Raw genomic sequence first — 17,969 nt, 5'->3', positions numbered from 1 at the left:
AGGTATACAATTGAAACGAAAATCCAGAGGACGCTAGAGAGAAGGGGGAAACATTCAGTCTTTTCTTGAAGGTGAGGTAGTTTAGTTCTGTTCTTATGGATGCTGGAAGGGTGTTCCAGGTTCTAGTGGTGATGCATGTGAAAAGGATGTTGAATATTCACTTGAACTTCACTCCCTTGGATGAGGGGGGATGATCGGCTGGTGGGTGTTACTTATCCTAGCTGAGGTGAAGGAGGAGGAGAATAGGTGGGTTATGTGCTCCAGTACTATGGTGTCTTGAGCATGATGCACAAGGCACGAAAATTTAATCATGATTCAGGGATTTATAGGCAGCCAGTGAAGCATGCGGTAGTAGGCAGAAATGTGGACATGTTTTCTTTGTGCTAATTGCAGTGCTCTGGATCAGTTGGAGTTTATACATTTGGGCAGAGGATAAGCTCGTGTAAAGAGAATTACAATAGTCAAACTGGGTTAAGACTAGCATTTGAACTAAAATAATGAACCTGAGAAATAAATCTAAAGTCTAAATATTCATAAACAGGCCTCTAGGGAGTGATGACTGCATATTCTATGCAGACCTCTGCCTGGTGCAGGGGAGGACACACACTTTGCCCAGAGATCTCTCACCAAGGTGTTTAGGTGAAGTCTCAGGGAACCGAGAAGGGAGGGCACCAGTCTTGGTATGCAACTGAAGCATTTTCCAGTACAATTCTCACTGCCTTCACAGAAGTCCCACCACAACTACACTCCTCTTGACACCAGATTGCAAATGAGACTGGTTGCCTGGGCTAAGCTGGAGGTTCAGACTATCTACTGGAGGGTAATTCTGCACTCACTTTTTTCTGGGTGCAATTATTTCCTTGCTCAGATGGTAGGACCTTAGCAAACCCTAAGTTTCAGCTGCAACATCTTGAGCCTCTCAAGTCTGGAAGAGAAGCAAAAGGGGTTCTGCTTAGAGCAAAAAACAAAACAAACAAAAAAAAAAAACCCTCAAAAAACTCCAGTGTCAACAAGACAAAAAAAGGAAAATAAGTTGGTTGTTTGGTTTTTTTACTGGACTAGTTTAATGCATTTTTTAACCAGCTTTCAAAGGCCAGAAACTTCTTCCTTGTGTCAGGAATGATCAAAAGACAATATCAGAATATACTGTATAAGTGAAACAAAAGCATCCCAAAAACAGTCTGAAGGGAAAGTTGGGGGTGGGGGGATATGAGGAACAGGAGGGATATATGAGTTATCAGAAGGTGACAAAGTAGTATAACTGTATACATTATATGATAGGAAACCTAGGTTGTTTTTTAAAGTCCTGTCAAGTGGTTTATACTAGGGATGACCTGTTTGCAACGTCATAGAAAAATGTCAATGATAGCATCTCCTGTATCAACAAAAAACACCCGAAAAGGAACCATCATATTTTTCCATTTGCCAATAATAATGCACACTTTTCCTTATAGTATGCACAATGTGCATGTGTGCGCTGTTTCAGAAAATGCGCCCTCTTTTGGAAGAGTATACATTCTACAATAAAAATGGCCAACATAAACAATCAAAATGAAAAGTCCCAGAAATGACTCGAAACAAACAAAAAAAATGTTCTGGCTGCTTATCCCTGGTTTGCACCCCTGCCTCCATCTCTCCAGCAAAAGGTATATCACAACTACCCAGCTTAGGGAGCTGGAGGCGGACTGTGGTGGTTTAGGAGAGAGAGTTACAGAAATGTCTTAAGTGAGTCATGCAGATAAAATGCAGTCCAAAGTTTGAGCCCATTCTCATGGCCAATTGAATGGGTGACTTTTAGCAGGGTTCACTGCTCTCAGAGTTAAACACCAGCAAAAAATGAGATCTAAATGTTCAAGTTATTTTTATCCCTATGTGTTCTAAGCTTTCTTGAAATATCACACAGTTGACAAAACTCATTGTGTGTGTGCACACAGAAGCATTTGGTAATTTCAGATTTGTCCCTCTGAATAGAGCAGAGCAAGGAAGGGCCACCCCCCTCAACCCCCTTCCCCTCCTCCCAGGAGATTTTGATTAACCTGGATGCTGAGACAATTTCCTGTCCTAGAAAGAAAAAAAATGTGGAAAGCTAACTTAAAGCAAGACTCAGTTTGCTGGAACTGTTTAAAAGAGGAAGGAACTCTTGATCATATGTTATTTCATTGTACTCTAGTCCGTTCTTTTTGGACCTACGTCTGGAACACCATACAATCTATTACTAACTGCTCAGAAGAAATCTCTATGGACATTGTAATCCTTCGCTCTCAACACCCATGTTTTACACAATCAAATTGTCCATCTAAACTCATTGATACCATGTTGGTGACTGCTCTCATGCACATTCTAAAAAATTGGAAATCACCTTCGCTACTAAATTATACTTTTTGGTGGAACTCTCCGAGTATGTATCATAGATTTGAATCCTATGCATATGAGAAAAGAGTTACATTCCGAACCTGCATGAACTTGAAATATAACAAATCTCCATGGTCATTCTTAGATTCCTATGTGCGCTCATCTTCTTAGACACTCCTGTTATCCTTTTCTTCTCTTCTCTCTTTCATTTTTCTTTCCTTTTTCCTTTACTGCTCTCTCTCATCTTTATCTTACATATCCCTTACATGCACCTTCAATAATTGGAGCCTTTGCTCCTCTATAGCTAAACATAGATTTGTATACTCTATATACAGAAAGCTTTATTTTGTTTCTATGTACTTTAAATGATTCTTGTATCCTTTAAAATACTTAATAAAAATTATTGAACTGGAGAAAGAAAAAAAATAAAATAAGAAGTCCCCACAATTCTCTTCTGTTGGCATAAACAGACTGGGCTCTAGTCAGTTCAATACATCGCTTTCTCAACATTAAAATGAAAAAAATAAAAATTTAAAGCAGCAATATTTAAATTACAGACTAACATTTTGCAGTGAGGATGCTGTAGTGTTACCACATAGTTTAACACACATGACGTTGCTGTTCCCTATCCAGTGCTTCATTTTTACTCCATTTGACTTGATAGATCTCAGGGCAAGTAGAGGGGGGTCATGTCAAAGTTTTTTGACTCCGATGTGGTAGTAGAAAATCTATTGGCTTATTAATGCAGACAATTAACCAGATCCAAGGTGAAGAGGTCTGGGGTAGAACAGAGTGAATTGAAGAGTTTAGTGGGGGGGAAGGAGAAGAACCGTGTAGTTCATTTCTTCAGGGCCTACAAAAATCTACTGTTCTCATATATACCAAAGGTGCTGATGGTCAAATCTACTAGGAGCGTTAATATGCAATTAATGCTAGGTTTGCACACACGCTATTGTGCAACGAAGGCTCGCATGAGGCGTTAACTTGCACGGTAAAAATGGTTGCAAACTGTAAAGAAATGTATTAAAATAGATATTAATGAGCTCAGTAAGTTTTCCTTCACCATGCTCAGATGGAAGCACTGAAACTAGGGTTCCCATATTTCTTCCTGCAAAAAAAAAAAAAGGGCACGTGGCCCCTCCCCAGCCCTACCCCCACACGAACCTTTTCTTTTCTCCTTCCCTGAGCTCAGGGCTGCCTATGGAGGGCCTCCGAGCATGCATGGACGTGATGTGAAGACAAACGCATGCGTGGATGCCCTCCAGACACAGCCACGAACTCCTAAAACGGCCAGCTTTTGGGAGAAAAAAAAAAATGTTTGGACACCCAGACATTACTCTAAAAAGGGTATACCAACAAATGAGCGCAGGACACTTGCGCTCTGACAAAAGTGGGCCAACAATTGCACGCACAGGACAATTGCGGCCTGTGAATCTGGAAGAACCCTGATTTGCTGAGACGGGGGCCTGAGGAGTCTCAGCAAATCAGGGCCTTCGTGTTAGGGTAAGGTTTATATCATGATTAGGGTTCCCATAATCATGATATAAACTTTATCCTAACGCTAGATAGCAAGTGAATATTTAAAGTGTAGTGGGGGTGGGGGGGGAAGGTTCTCCCCCTTCAAAAAAGAGGGTTACTTTGTAACCCTCAAAAAGACAACAGTATCCGCCGCCATAATTGTCTATGCGCACACTTGTCCCCGCACGTAACTGTCAGAGCACAATTGTCCTGCACTCATTTGATGAGTCACCCTAAAAAATGGACATGTCCTGATAAATCCTGACTTATGGTAAACCTAGCAGAAATATACAGAAGGAAATGAGGGCCTCCAACATCAACACATTTCTGCCAGGTAGTGTTAGAATGTTTTGAGGAGAGGATTTCTTGTCATTCTTTCAGATTGCACAGTCAGTTTTTGTCTTCTTTTGGAAGCAGGAGGCGGCTCCTGGAAGTTTCAAAGGCAGACTGGAAGCAACACGTTCGCATGTCTGAGTGAAACCGAAAGTAAAAGCAGACAGCTGTGCCTGTTCCTCTGCACCTAAATACAAGTAAGCCTCACACAATTCCATGTCCTGGACATTTGTGAGGCTCATATGTCCAGGACATGGAATTGTGTGAGGCTTTTTTTTTTATTATTCTCGGCCCAAAACATGTTAGCACACATTGGCACTTGTTCTTCAGTGCCCAAATGTGAGGCTCATATTTGGGCACTGAAGAACAAGTGCCAATGTGTGCTAACATGTTTTGGGCCGAGAATATTAAAAAAAAAAAGTGCTAGGTTGCACTATTGGCAAGTAATGTGTTAGCACCTTAATGCAACTTAGTAAACAGGGGTCCAAGATTGTGAGCTCAGAGGTGGGAATCTCTATCCACATGACGACTCCTTCATTGACAAGTACTGACCATAACTCTGTAAAATTAAGCAAAACATTCTTCTCTATGCCCAAGCCATTCTTACCTCTGCTTATTCTCTGCTTCTCCCCGGACAGGATCCCTGGAGTATCAATGACACTGATGCTTTCCAGGACTGGATTGGGCAGCTGGGCACAGACAAACCTGAGAATGACAAAAAGAGCCAGAATGTCAGTATTCAAGAACATCTGTAGAGAATAAAAGGTTTTCCCTTTTCTGTAAACAGCTCAGGTTCCCAGCTCCATCATCTGCAAGCACACTCTCTTGGGCCAAATCCTCTCCTGTTCCTCCTGCTCAACTGAAACCAAGGCCGAGAGCCAGTGCCCTGAGCTTTTGGTCACAGCTACCCAGGATATTTTGCCCTTTGCTTTCTTCCCTTTAAAAACTGGCCATTGCAGCAATGGGCCTCTAGTCCCTGCAAAATGCATCGTAGCCCCTCAAGCTGCTGTTATACAGTGCCCCTTACTTCTCTCCCCTCTGCTGCATCTCCAATCTCGGACAGCCTAGGGAGCAGTGTGTAGAACTACTGCAGAGTCACTGGGCTATTTAATTTAGTTTTCTATTCCATTCTCCCCAAAGAGGTCAGAAGAGGTTACAGGTTAACATACATAATATACAGTTAACAGGTTACAGTTTGCCATTCAGAGCAAAGGTTTTTCAATACATGTTTATCCCGATGACATATACTAGGGATCTAATATCAATATACATAACATACATGTTGCTGTTCAAAATCTTCCAGTGTAGTCTTGGGTTAGGGTTACCAGATGTCTGGATTTTCCCGGACATGTCCTCTTTTTGGGAGGATGCGTCCGGATGGCTTTTCAAAGCCCACTTTGTCTGGGTTTTGAAAAGCTTCCACCTCGGGACCGTGTCGGGAGGGCATCTGCAGATGCACGGATGAAACGCAGTGATGTCAGGTGCATGCGTTGTATCCAACGCGGTCCTGAGAACAGGTTGAGGGTGGGTGGGGCTGTGGTGGAATAGGGTGCGACATTGGGCGTAATGGGGCAGGGTAGGGTGGAATTGGGGGAGCCTGGGAGGGGGGGCCAATGGGTTTAGACATTTTTTTTCTAAATCTTTATTATTTTTAAACTTTAATAGTGCAATACAAATGATACATCATACAAACTGCATAAAACACACTATTAACTATATAATTATTACATTAGATAATCATTTTCTCCCCTTATCTTATTAAAACAGTAATACATATGATATGATTTCTAAATTATAATAAAATAAATTCATTCCTCAAAATACACTCCCCCCCTCCACCCTTCTTGGATGTGCAAGGACTCTAATGAAAAAAAGAAAGAAAAAAACATAAACCTAATTATAATGCAATAAAATTAGTCAATGGACTCCATACATCATTAAAGGAGTAAAATCATTATGGGAGTAAAATCTGGTAATCCTATGTGAGGTGCTCTTCTGTCCAAACTACATCTTGTAAATTGTCATCAGCTTCTGTACTGCTTAACTTGCTTTGGTTTATTTGTGTTGGTGGGGAGGATGAGCTGGTGAAATACTATAACTTAGATATTGTATACATACTAAAGGGCACTCTGGCATACCCATGTTTTATTGAATTTACATAGGTGCAAGGTTTTGCAATTAAAAATTCCTCTACGCAACATCCTCTACCTCCCCTGCCCTGCAATAATGATTAAACAACTACAAATAATTCAAAATACAACTCTAAGACTCGTCTACTCATTGAAAAAACATGACCACATTACTGAGGCATACATTGATTCACATTGACTTCCAATCCAGGAAAGAATACAATTTAAATTCTACTGTATACTATTTAAAACTATAAAAGGAGACAGCCAAATCTACCTAAACAACTGCTTCATCCAAACTACCTCTACCAGACATAGAAAAACACACACCCCATTCACATACCCCCATTCAATCAAAGAAGTAAAATGGAAAAAACTATAAGACGGCCTACTAGCCACTCAAGCAGCAAAACTAGATAACCAAATCTCCAACCTATTGATAACAACCCCAGACTACAAGATGTTCAGAAGGGAAATAAACTGTACTCTTCAAGAAATCCCTGAATAAAGCTTAATACCATGAATACCGTCCTTCTTACCATCTTCTCTCTAACCCTCATCCTACCTAACCCACTCTTGGAACTGATCTAACTTTGTAACTCTCCTTCCATAATTCTTTTTGTAATCCGCTTTGAACCGAAAGGTAATGGCGGAATAGAAATCTGTAATGTAATGTTATAATCAAAAAATTACTGCTGCTTATTCACTATTTTATTTTTGAATTACTGGAACAGCAACTAGGGCCTTGGTCTTTGCTGACTAGGTTGACACACACTTCTACTACTATTAATCATTTCTATAGCACTGAAAGGCATAAGCAGCACTGTACATATGCATCTAACATGTAATAGACAGTTCCTTCTCAGAAGAGCTTACAATCTAATTTAGAAAGACAAACCGGATGTGTAGGGGTTGGGGAGTTTCTCCCAAAGAGAATGGTAAAGATAGACATAGGCATCTTATGGCGAGTTGGAGCTAAGGGATTAAAAGTAGGGTGTAGAGCTTGACGTAATAACTCAGATAGTTTGCTCTGGGCATACAGTGCAGCAAGACAGAAGGGACAGAATTTGGAGTCAGCAGTGGAGGAGAAGGGTATGGATAGGAGGGATTTTCCCCCAGGGCCGCCATCAGGGCAGTACTACCAGTCCTGCATTCAGGGGCCCGGAGCTGACAGGGGGCCCGGGCTCCCCCAGGGTCCTAGGCCACAGTCTAGGGAGGGGGCGGGCCGCCCCAGGTGCACAGGAGAGAGCTGGACGGTGAACCCTTGGAGTTCAATACATCTCGAGCCGCGAGGCTCGTCTTCTGTTCCTACTTGCCCTGCCGCTCGCATATAGCCAATCGGAAGTGTTCCCCGATGTCAGCGCTGACGTCGGAGGAGGGCTTAAGCAAAGCCTGCCCTCCGACGTCAGCGCTGACGTCGGAGAATACTTCCGGTCGGCTATTTGTGCGCGGTAGGGCAGGCAGGAAACAGAAGACAAGCCTCGCGGCTCGAGCTCCGTTTTGCTGAGAAAATTGCAAAGATGGGCTGGGAGGCAAACGCGGAACACAAAAGGGGGGAGGGAGTGCGTTTTGGACACAAGGCATGAACTTGGGAGAGAGGAAGGGAGGGAAAGAGATGCTGAGGTGGGGGAGGGAATGTGTTTTTGGACACAGAAGGCATGGACTTGGGAGAGAGGAAGGGAGGGAAAGAGATGCTGAGGTGGGGGAGGGAATGTGTTTTTGGACACAGAAGGCATGAACTTGGGAGAGAGGAAGGGAGGGAAAGAGATGCTGAGGTGGGGGAGGGAATGTGTTTTTGGACACAGAAGGCATGAACTTGGGAGAGAGGAAGGGAGGGAAAGAGATGCTGAGGTGGGGGAGGGAATGTGTTTTTGGACACAGAAGGCATGGACTTGGGAGAGAGGAAGGGAGGGAAAGAGATGCTGAGGTGGGGGAGGGAATGTGTTTTTGGACACAGAAGGCATGGACTTGGGAGAGAGGAAGGGAGGGAAAGAGATGCTGAGGTGGGGGAGGGAATGTGTTTTTGGACACAGAAGGCATGGACTTGGGAGAGAGGAAGGGAGGGAAAGAGATGCTGAGGTGGGGGAGGCAATGGGTTTTTGGACACAGAAGGCATGGACTTGGGAGAGAGGAAGGGAGGGAAAGAAATGGTAGTGTACACGGGGAATAGAAGAAAGGAGAATTTTTGGTCATAGGGAGGGAGTGAGGTATAGATAGTGGCATACCAAGGTGGGGGAGGGTGGGGGGAGCGGTCCACCCTGCCCCGCCCCGGGTTTATGTCCCAAGGGGGTGCACAGCTGGCCACCCTCCAGTGTTTCCCCTTGGCTGGCAAACTGCGGCTCTTTAGCCACTTGAGTGCCACCGCCGCCATCGGGAACAGGCTGGCACCGAGTTCTCCCTGCTTTTCCCTGTGGGGCCGACCAACTCTCGCCACTCGCGTCAATTCTGACGTCGGAGAGGACATTCTGGGCCAGCCTGGATGGCCTAGAACGTCCTCTCCGACATTAGAATTGACGTCAGGTGGAGAGAGTTGGTCTGCCCCACGGGGAAGAGAAGCAGGGCAAACTTGGCGCCGGCCTGTTCCCGATGGCGGCAGTGGCAGCCTATTCCCCAGTGGCGGTGGCAGCATTTTCCCAATGGTGGTGGCATAGGGGAGGGCAGGGAGAAAGAAAGAAAGGGGGGGGGACAGGAAGCCAGAAAGAAAGAAAGGGGGCAGGGTGAAACAAAGAAAAATGGGGCAGGGAGAGAGAGAGAAAGACAGACATACAGAATGAAAGAGGATGTGAAGAGAGAAAGAAAGAAGGGGGCAGGGTGAGAGAGAGAGAGAAAAACAGACATACAGAAAGAAAGGGGGTATGGAGAGAGAGAAAAAGAAAGAAGGGGCAGGGTGAAACAAAGAAAAAGTTTGGGGAGGGAATGAGGTCTGGAGGAGAGGAAGCATACAGGAGGCTGAAAGAAGGGAAGAAATATTGGATGCACAGTTAGAATAATAAAGTGCAACCAGAGACTGATGAAATTACCAAAGGTAGGAAAAATGATTTTATTTTCAATTTAGTGATGAAAATGTGTCTGCTTTGAGAATTTATATATGCTGTCTATATTTTGCACTATGGCCCCCTTTTACTAAACCGCAATAGCGTTTTTTAGTGCAGGGAGCCTATGAGCGTTGAGAGCAGCGTGGGGCATTCAGCGCAGCTCCCTGCGCTAAAAACCGCTATCGCGTTTTAGTAAAAAGGGAGAGGGAAAATTTGTCTATTTTTGTATAGTTGTTACTGAGGTGACATTGCATAAAGTCATCTGCCTTGACCTCTTTGAAAACCCGCGGAATATAAATGATAATTAACATTTTCTCTGCGTACAGCATGCTTTGTGTTTTTAAAATTTTATTATTAGTAGATCATTTTGAATTGGCCACAAAGGTAAGGGGGAGGGAGGGGAGCTGCTAAAAGACATCTAGTAATCCTTGCAGGCTTGACTGTGCAGGGAATTATTTTTGTAAAATCATGTTTTGTTATGTGACTGGCATTATTTAGACTTTAATTTCTATGAATGAATAGAATGAAAATGATATAAATTACTTGCTTGTTTTTATGTGCGTGCGCTGAAGGAAAGTGGAGAGAGAGTGGGCTGAGGACGCTGAAGGGAAATGGGGAAGAGAGAGTGGGGAGAAGTCGCTGATTTATAAATTGACAATTGTACAGAATATTGTTTCTTTTTTATATTCATCCATAGCTGCATGTTAATGATGTGCTCATATGCACTTATTTATCATCATAACATATACATCATCATTAACATGCAGCTGTGGATGTGTAAGGACAGGCTGAGGAGGATGGATGGGAAGGAAGGAAGGTGCACATATCAACATATCATACATTTTTAACATGCATGATGCAGCTATAGGCAAGGTGAGGAGGATGGGATCATACAGATGTGTATGTTCAGATATGTGCTCAGATGTGTAGTTTTTTCTGATATATTTATTAAGCTTTCAGTTTTTATAAAAACACATTTAATACATGTTACAAAAAATATTGTGCAATTGTGATCTACTTCTGGCCTACAAAAGTCAAAAGAAATCCTTAACTGAGATTTTACATTCAAAAGTGAATTATAGCTACTAGCACTATTATTTATTAGTTATTTATTATGCAGATGTTTGTTAGTTTGTTATTAGTTCAGTATTAGACATATGTTAGTTTAGAATAGATAGGTATAGATTAGTTTAGTTTAGGTTAGGTTAGGGCCCTGCTGAAAGAGTCTACCTTGACGTGGTTGCAGGCTTACAAATATTTTGGTCAAAGAGTGCGGCGACAGAGAAAAGTATGTGTGTATTCGGCCCATGGAAGAACGGGGGGGGGGGGGGGGCCCAATAGGATTGCTCAGTAAGGGGCCCAGAAATTTCTGAAGGCGGCCCTGTTTTCCCCAATGAATGGAGTTCATGGGAGGGAGCATAGGGGGAGTTAAGTGAGAAGAGATTTTGAGGGGCTGCCTAGTGAATGTACTTGTAGGTCAGTAGCAGAATGTTCCGTCGCTGGCAGTGTTAAGTCTAAGCTTAAAGCACACCTTAGAGTGTTTTCAACTCCTAACTCCTCTCACCTGGGGTTCTCCCTGTAAGACTCCATATGGAGCTGACCAGTTAAATTCAGAATTAACTTTAAGATCTTATCAGCAGGTTGAGGGCCTGTTTATCTAAACCAGTTTATCAAAACCATATGATTCCGTTTGCACAATCTTGTGCCTTAAGATCAGTTAATTGATCTACTGGAAACTCCTTGTGAGAACATGATTAGAGGATGGCCATAAAACTGCTTTTAGTTATCAGGACACAATTGTATGGAAATCCGTCCCTGCCTGCTTGGGAGCAAATCTGACATTCTTTTGAGCCAAGGTAAAGGGTTAGCAATTATACAAGCTTTACTTATACCTTGAACCTTGCTTTTTAGGTTTTGTTCAAGGCTGACTTGTTTATGTATTCGCCATATAAGGTTTGTTATTTTTATTTAAACTTACATTTTACATCTCAAAAAAGACAAAATCAATCCTCCATACAATTTAGAAATACATATAAGACACTATTATATAAAATAAGGAAATAAAGGAACCTAGGCCACATCAAAGGGGGAAAAAAGCCAATGAGAAAAGGCTAAAGTAGCTAGGTTTTTTAGCCTGGAGGGCTCAGGGGAGATATGATAGGGGTCTATAAAATACTGAATGGAGTGAACAGATAAATGTGAATCGCTCGTTTACTCTTTACAAAAATACTAGGACTAGGGAACATGCGATGAAACTACTAATTATATTTAAAATAAACTGGAGAAAATAATTACACATTGAGTGAAGAAAAGCTCTGGAATTTAATGCCAAAGAATGTGGTAAAAGCAGTTTAGTTTAGCAGGGTTTTAAGAAAAGTTTGGATAATTTCCTTTAAAAAAAATCCATTAAGAGGGATTTGGGAAAATCTACTGCTTATTCCTAGGATAAACATAAAATCTTTGGGATTTTGCCAGGTACTTGTGACCTGGGTTGGCTATTGCTGGAAATGGGATACTGGGCTTGGATCTTCGGTCTCTCCCAGTATGGCACTCCTTATGTTCCTATATTTATCCCAGAGCAGCTATAGATCCCGATGTTGATCGTACTGGAGATATGACTTCCCCCATTTCAGAAGGAGCATGCACATGTACTCTTTAATCCTACCCTAGTTCCACCCAAACCCCATCCTTCTTTGTCATATGCATGTATTACAGATTTATATGTATAAAATCCCATCTTTTTAAAATTGGGTTTTCAACATTTGATATACACATGTAAATGCCAGTATTTACATGTATACTGTGAACAGGGCTTCTAAAATAATGGCCACGTTGTATTTGAGCATCAGAAAATGTTTGACAAAGCCTCTTGTGAACCTTAAGTCATTTTAGGATGGGCAGCAGTGTCCTATTCTGGATTAGTAACTGGCTATAATCAGAAATTAGGACTAAATGGTCAAGTCTCATAATGGAAAAATACACAATGGAGTACCTTAGCGATCTGTACTAGCGATCTGTTTAATATACTGTATTTAGAAAATGGGGGCCATAGTGTTAGTGATAAAATGTGAGAATCTCGGAGAGAGCAGGAACTAAGGCCTTGAGCATGCGCAGATGCTCAAGGCCCAGCGAACAGGAGGACAGATCTTCGGGCACCGGCACGTCCTGTGCATTGGTGCCTGTGCCAGTGCCAGATGGGAGGTAAGTGATGTGTTCAGATGGGTGATGGGTATGGGGAGGATGTCGGATCGCGTAGGGGGGGGGGGGAACGAAATCAAGCGAGTTTCCCTTACTTTCTATGGGGAAACTCGCTTTGCTATACGAGTAATTTGGTTTACGAGCACGCTTCTGGAACAGATTATGCTCGTAAACCAAGGTACCACTGTATTTAAAGGCTGCTTAGGCCTTTTCACTGCCGTTGTGTGCCCAGAGTGAAAAGGGGCGTTTTTCAAGGAGTGGTTAGGGCGGGCTGTGGGCCAGCCTAGACTTAGTCGATCTTCAGCAATAATCGAAAGTTTAATGAGACTTCCTAGATGGAATTTATACATTGTAACTTAGGCAATCTAAAAAGAGGTATAAGTGCCCAGAAGGTATCCAAAGTGAAAAGATAACCACTACAGGGACAAAGTACAAAGTATGATAAAAGGCTAAACAGCTCTTCAGTATTAAGGTATTAAGGACAGCCAAGAGGAGCCAATGGTCTATGAACTGACAAAAAGCGATGGAAGAGGTAAATAAGGAACATTTATTTACCCTTTCAGATAGTCCTAGGACTAGGGCACACACAATGAAGCTAATTAATAACACAGGACAAAATATCTTCCCCAGAGCACAATTGTATCGGGTAATTTGAGAGAGAGGATACTGAAAACAGGTTAAAAAAATTTTATTTGAAATCTGTAGGTGTGAGAATGCCTGTAAGAAGTGCCATAAGAGAGTGCCTGTCCAGAGACATTGCAGAGTTTATTTTTGTAAAACCTATAGCATGTTCAGGAGGAAGCATACCCTGACCCGGGGGAAAATTTCATCTTCCACCCGCTGCCATTGTGACCTCAGCTGAAAAACTGTAGCGTTGGGTCAGGGTAGGGCTGAACTCCAGAAGGAGCTGTGGGGGTTCTCAATACCATGAAAGCAGTTAGCATAGCTGGGTTTAAAAAGGCATAAACAAGTTACCAGAGGAAGAGTTCATAAATTATTATTAGCCGATCACTAGCCATGAAGCCTCAGGAAAACTGCTGCTTATCCCCAAGTATAAGCAAGGAAGAATGGATCTATTCCTTGGAGTTCTGCTGGGTACTTATATAATCTGGTTGTCTGCTGTCAGAGATGGGATGTTGGGTTTGATAAACTTATGATCTGACTTAGTATGGAATTTTTTACAACACAACGCCAGCCAACAAAGGGCAGCAAAGTGGAGTGGATGAACTGGAAGTAACCAAGTTTATTGATTAACAATAAAAATGATAAAACAATTAATGATAACAGCTGTCACTGACACGAATACAAACAAATCCCATAAATGTGCCAGTTTTTATGCGAATTATAAAGTCTTGTGCGCTAAATAAAATGCGACACTAGAATGGACTTCTACTTTTGCTCAGCATTGGTGTTTCAAGTTTTCCTTATTTTTAGTGCACTTTTAATTTCATGTTCATCTTTGGTTCTGGTCTAAAGCAATCAAACAAGCTGAAACACAGACCATATAAGGTCCCACATTTTCATTTATCTATTGACGTTCATTCTAATGGCATACCATTTGTCAGCCGTTTGGATTTGCAGAAATTGGAATCAAGATGGTATTGTTTTAGCGCCAAGACTGGCATATTTATGGGATTTGTGTTACTTTCAGTTCATCCACTCCACTTTGACACCCTTTGTTGGCCTGCATTGTTTTGTGGTTTTCCTTTTATCCAGTGGAGATAGAGGATTTTTTTGTTTGTGGCTCATTTGACTAAAATACTCCATTCAAAAGCTGTTTATTTTAATGGCGAAGTGTGGTCAATTGAATTCAATTTTTTTTTTTTTTTTGATTGAAAAAAAAAAAAAAAAGTTCACAAAAGGGGCAGATATTTAGCCAGCAGCAGCATCCCTGGATAATCAATGCCAGGCCCTTTTTCAGGTATCAGCATTGAATATACAGGTTTATGCTGCTGGCTATCAGTTATGAAGTTAAATGCAATATTCAGTACTTAAGCAACAGCGCATACAGATATGGTTGCTCAGCTTGGGAAGTTATACAGTTAAGTATCACTTCAACACGCAGAGGCCATGATCTGCAAATACTCTCGCAGGCAAAAACACAGAGCAGACCAGTGGTGTCAAAAATGCTGCAATTTATTAGATAAGCTAAAACCTGACATAGCAGAGAGGAAAGTGGCTTCCCTGGCATTTTAAATCCTGCTTGGTTTTGTGAATGTAAAGGAGTTTCTGCTTGGCAATAGGGAGTGTGATCTTATCCCCTTCTAGCAATTTTTCCATGACGCTGAATGAGGGTGAAACGTGGCCCATGTTGGGTTTTGGCTTATCTAATAAATCGTAGCATTTTTTTACACCACTGATCTGCTCTGTGTTTTTGTCTGTTAAGAGCCAATGTTCAGCATGTAACTACCTCAGCAACACTGCATAAAAGACTGGCTTGTATACAGTCACATAAGGCTGTTTAACTTAAGTGCCAATATCCAGCATTTAATCATCTAAGTGCAAAAGTGCCCAACTCTACCCCCGGACTGCTCACAAAACAGCTGGCTTTCATTATTGCGGTCTGTGGCCCAATTCAGTGGCACTACCTGGCTAAGTGCATCATGCGAGGTCTGACAATTAAGTTGCAAACTCATCCTAGAAAAAGAAGTGCTACATACCTCATTGCTGAATAATCACTATGGTTACCTTTGAAGTACTCCCCTTGGGAAGCTATGCACCAACATCAGCGCCTAGTCCGTCCTTCAAAACAATTTTGGAACTCTTTCTGGAATGCTTATCAGAGCTGTCATTGTATTACCCTTAACGTCCTGAATGTCATCAAAATGTCTTCCTTTTATCTTTGGGTAAAGAAGAAAGTCATTGGGGGGGGGGGGGCAGATCAGATGAGTAGGGAGGGTGTCCCAATACAGTTATTTGTTTTCTGGCTATAAATTCCCTCACAGACAGTGCCATTTGAGCTGGTGCATTAGTGTAATGCACGAGCCACGAGTTATTGGTGAAAAGTTCAGATTGTTTTTGTCAAACTTTTTCATGCAGCCTTTTCAGTACTTCCAAAGAGTAAACTTGGTTAATTGCTTATCCAGTTGGTGCAAATTCATAATGAACAATCCCTCCAATGTCAAACAAGGCTAGCAACATCATTTTGGCTCTTGATTTGAACTGGTGGAACGTTTTTGGTCATGGAGAATTGGCCGTCTTCCATTGTGCACTTTGATGCTTTGTTTCAGGATCATATTGATATACCCATGTTTCATCACCAGCGATAACAATCCAAAACATCTTGGCAAACTTTGACTCTCCTTTGCTTTTGTTCATCGGTGAGTTGCTTTGGGACCATTTTTTTTTGCACAGATCTTTCTCATGCCAAGATTTTCAGTTAAGATTTTCCTGTTTCTCTATCAATGTTTAATGGTCTGCTATGCTTCTCAGAGTCAGCCAATGATTATGACTCACAATCCGACAAATTTTTTTGCAATGTTTGTCAGTTCTGCTTGTTACTGGCTGTCCTGACCTCTCTCTTCAGCAGAGACGCTATCTCTCCCCTCAGAAAAACATTTAATCCATTTGTACACTGCTATTTTCTTCATGGCATTATCCCCATAAATTTGGACTAACATGTCCCCGATTTCATTTCCACTCTTGCCAAGTTTAACAAGAAATTTAATGTTTGTTCGTTGCTCTAATTCAAGCTCTGACATTCTTGCGACGGCACACAAAAACGGCCAACAATAATGAATGCCACTCAGCAAGAATCCACCACATGTCAACACGAACACAGCTGTGAGACACTGATATACCAAGGTTATGAAACCTTATCGAGTTGTTTGTACACTGCTGCCAACATAAGCGCACAGAGGCAAGTTTGTGAACTTAATTGTCGGACCTCGTATGCCTGAAACAGACACCCTAAATAGGTCAAGCTCCGGCCCTGGTAGTATTCAAATCCAGACTAAAAGCCCACCTTTAAACTCCTAACCCCTACTCGTTTGTATATTAACCTATGCCTAAGAAACTCCCTAACCACCTACTTGTCCTGTTTGTGCGATTAGATTGTAAGCTCTACTGAGAAGGGACTGGTCTCTTGAATGCTTTATTGTACAGTGCTGTGTACATCTAGCAGCACTAAAGAAATGATTAGTAGCTAGTAGTAGTTACCGCCAAATATCAGCAGTGATTTAACTGTTCAGGAGCTGGTCAAATTGCTTTGAATATTTCCCTGGACAAGTCACTTAAACCTCCATTGTCCCAGGTACAAATAAGTACTTGTATATACTCGTATGTAAACTGCTTTGAACGTGTAACCACAAAAAGGCAGTATATAAGTCCCATTCCCTTTCTATGAAAGGGAAAGTGTTACAGATAGGAAATTGGATCAGGTGGAATGGCCATCCAGGCAATGATGTAGAAGGTTGGGGAGAACCAAGATTCTCTCCAGCACTCCTTAGTCACGTCTCATTCTACAGACATGTCCAGAAATCTTAAGTTTCCTCTTAAGTGTTTTCTGTATTACATTTTATTTTGGTTGTATCCTCTTGTACAGTTCTTCATTTACCTTCTGTGACCATTCTATTTGCAAACTTTCTGTAACACTATCAAAAGCCAGCATCTTCTTTCAGACGCAAGGAAGTTCTTCTTCACCCAGAGAGTATTAGAAAACTGGAACGCTCTTCCGGAGGCTGTTATAGGGGAAAACACCCTCCAGGGATTCAAGAGAAAGTTAGACAAGTTCCTGCTGAACCAGAATGTATGCAGGTAAGGCTAGACTCAGGGCGCTGGTCTTTGACCTAAGGGCCGCCGCGTGAGCGGACTGCTGGGCACGATGGACCACTGGTCTGACTCAGCAGCGGCAATCCTTATGTTCTTACTCCTTTACCATTGCCCATTCTTCAGACATAGATCGTGCTACTTAATACACATATATTCATTATGCCGACAGTTTTGGATGCACTGCCCTTGCTTTTCCAAACACTGTCCATTACCTTCAGCATTAACATAATAGCAGCCTTACTGGGTCAGACCAGTAGCTCGTCCGCACGGTGGCCAATCCAGGTCACTAGTACCTGGCTAAAACCCAGAGTAAAAATGAAAAAGATAGTGTCTCTCATTCCACATTTTCAAATTAAGTCAAATCACTTCAGCCGTTATATCAAATACACTTTCACATTGCACTAAAGTGACTTATGAGAGTAATTACTCAAAACCTTTTTTTTTTTTTTTGGGTGTCCCACGCATTAGAGAGTTTTTCGAAAGCTTAAAAAAAACTAACCAACTAACCAGGAGAGGAACATCAAAAATTTAATTCAGGACAGTGGATCAAGGGGTCTCTTAGCACACAGCTATTTCAGAACCCTCTTCACCAAACCTGGTCTGTTTTATCATTTGTTCCTCCCCCAACCATCTA

General features: G+C 42.0%; 1 protein-coding gene across 1 annotated transcript in view; it reads right to left on the bottom strand.

The window, feature by feature from the left end:
* Positions 1 to 17,969, bottom strand: part of EHD3 (EH domain containing 3) — a 101,495-nt gene that overhangs the window by 51,558 nt on the left and 31,968 nt on the right. The window contains exon 3 of the mRNA XM_033938305.1: positions 4,811 to 4,908. Coding sequence (XP_033794196.1) covers positions 4,811 to 4,908 — 98 coding nt within the window. The remainder of the gene's footprint in view (positions 1 to 4,810; positions 4,909 to 17,969) is intronic.

The sequence above is a fragment of the Geotrypetes seraphini genome, chromosome 3 (genome assembly GCF_902459505.1).
Source record: "Geotrypetes seraphini chromosome 3, aGeoSer1.1, whole genome shotgun sequence".
NCBI lineage: Eukaryota > Metazoa > Chordata > Amphibia > Gymnophiona > Dermophiidae > Geotrypetes > Geotrypetes seraphini.
The sequence above is the reverse complement of the archived record's forward strand: the minus strand, read 5'-3'. Positions and strand labels throughout refer to the sequence as shown.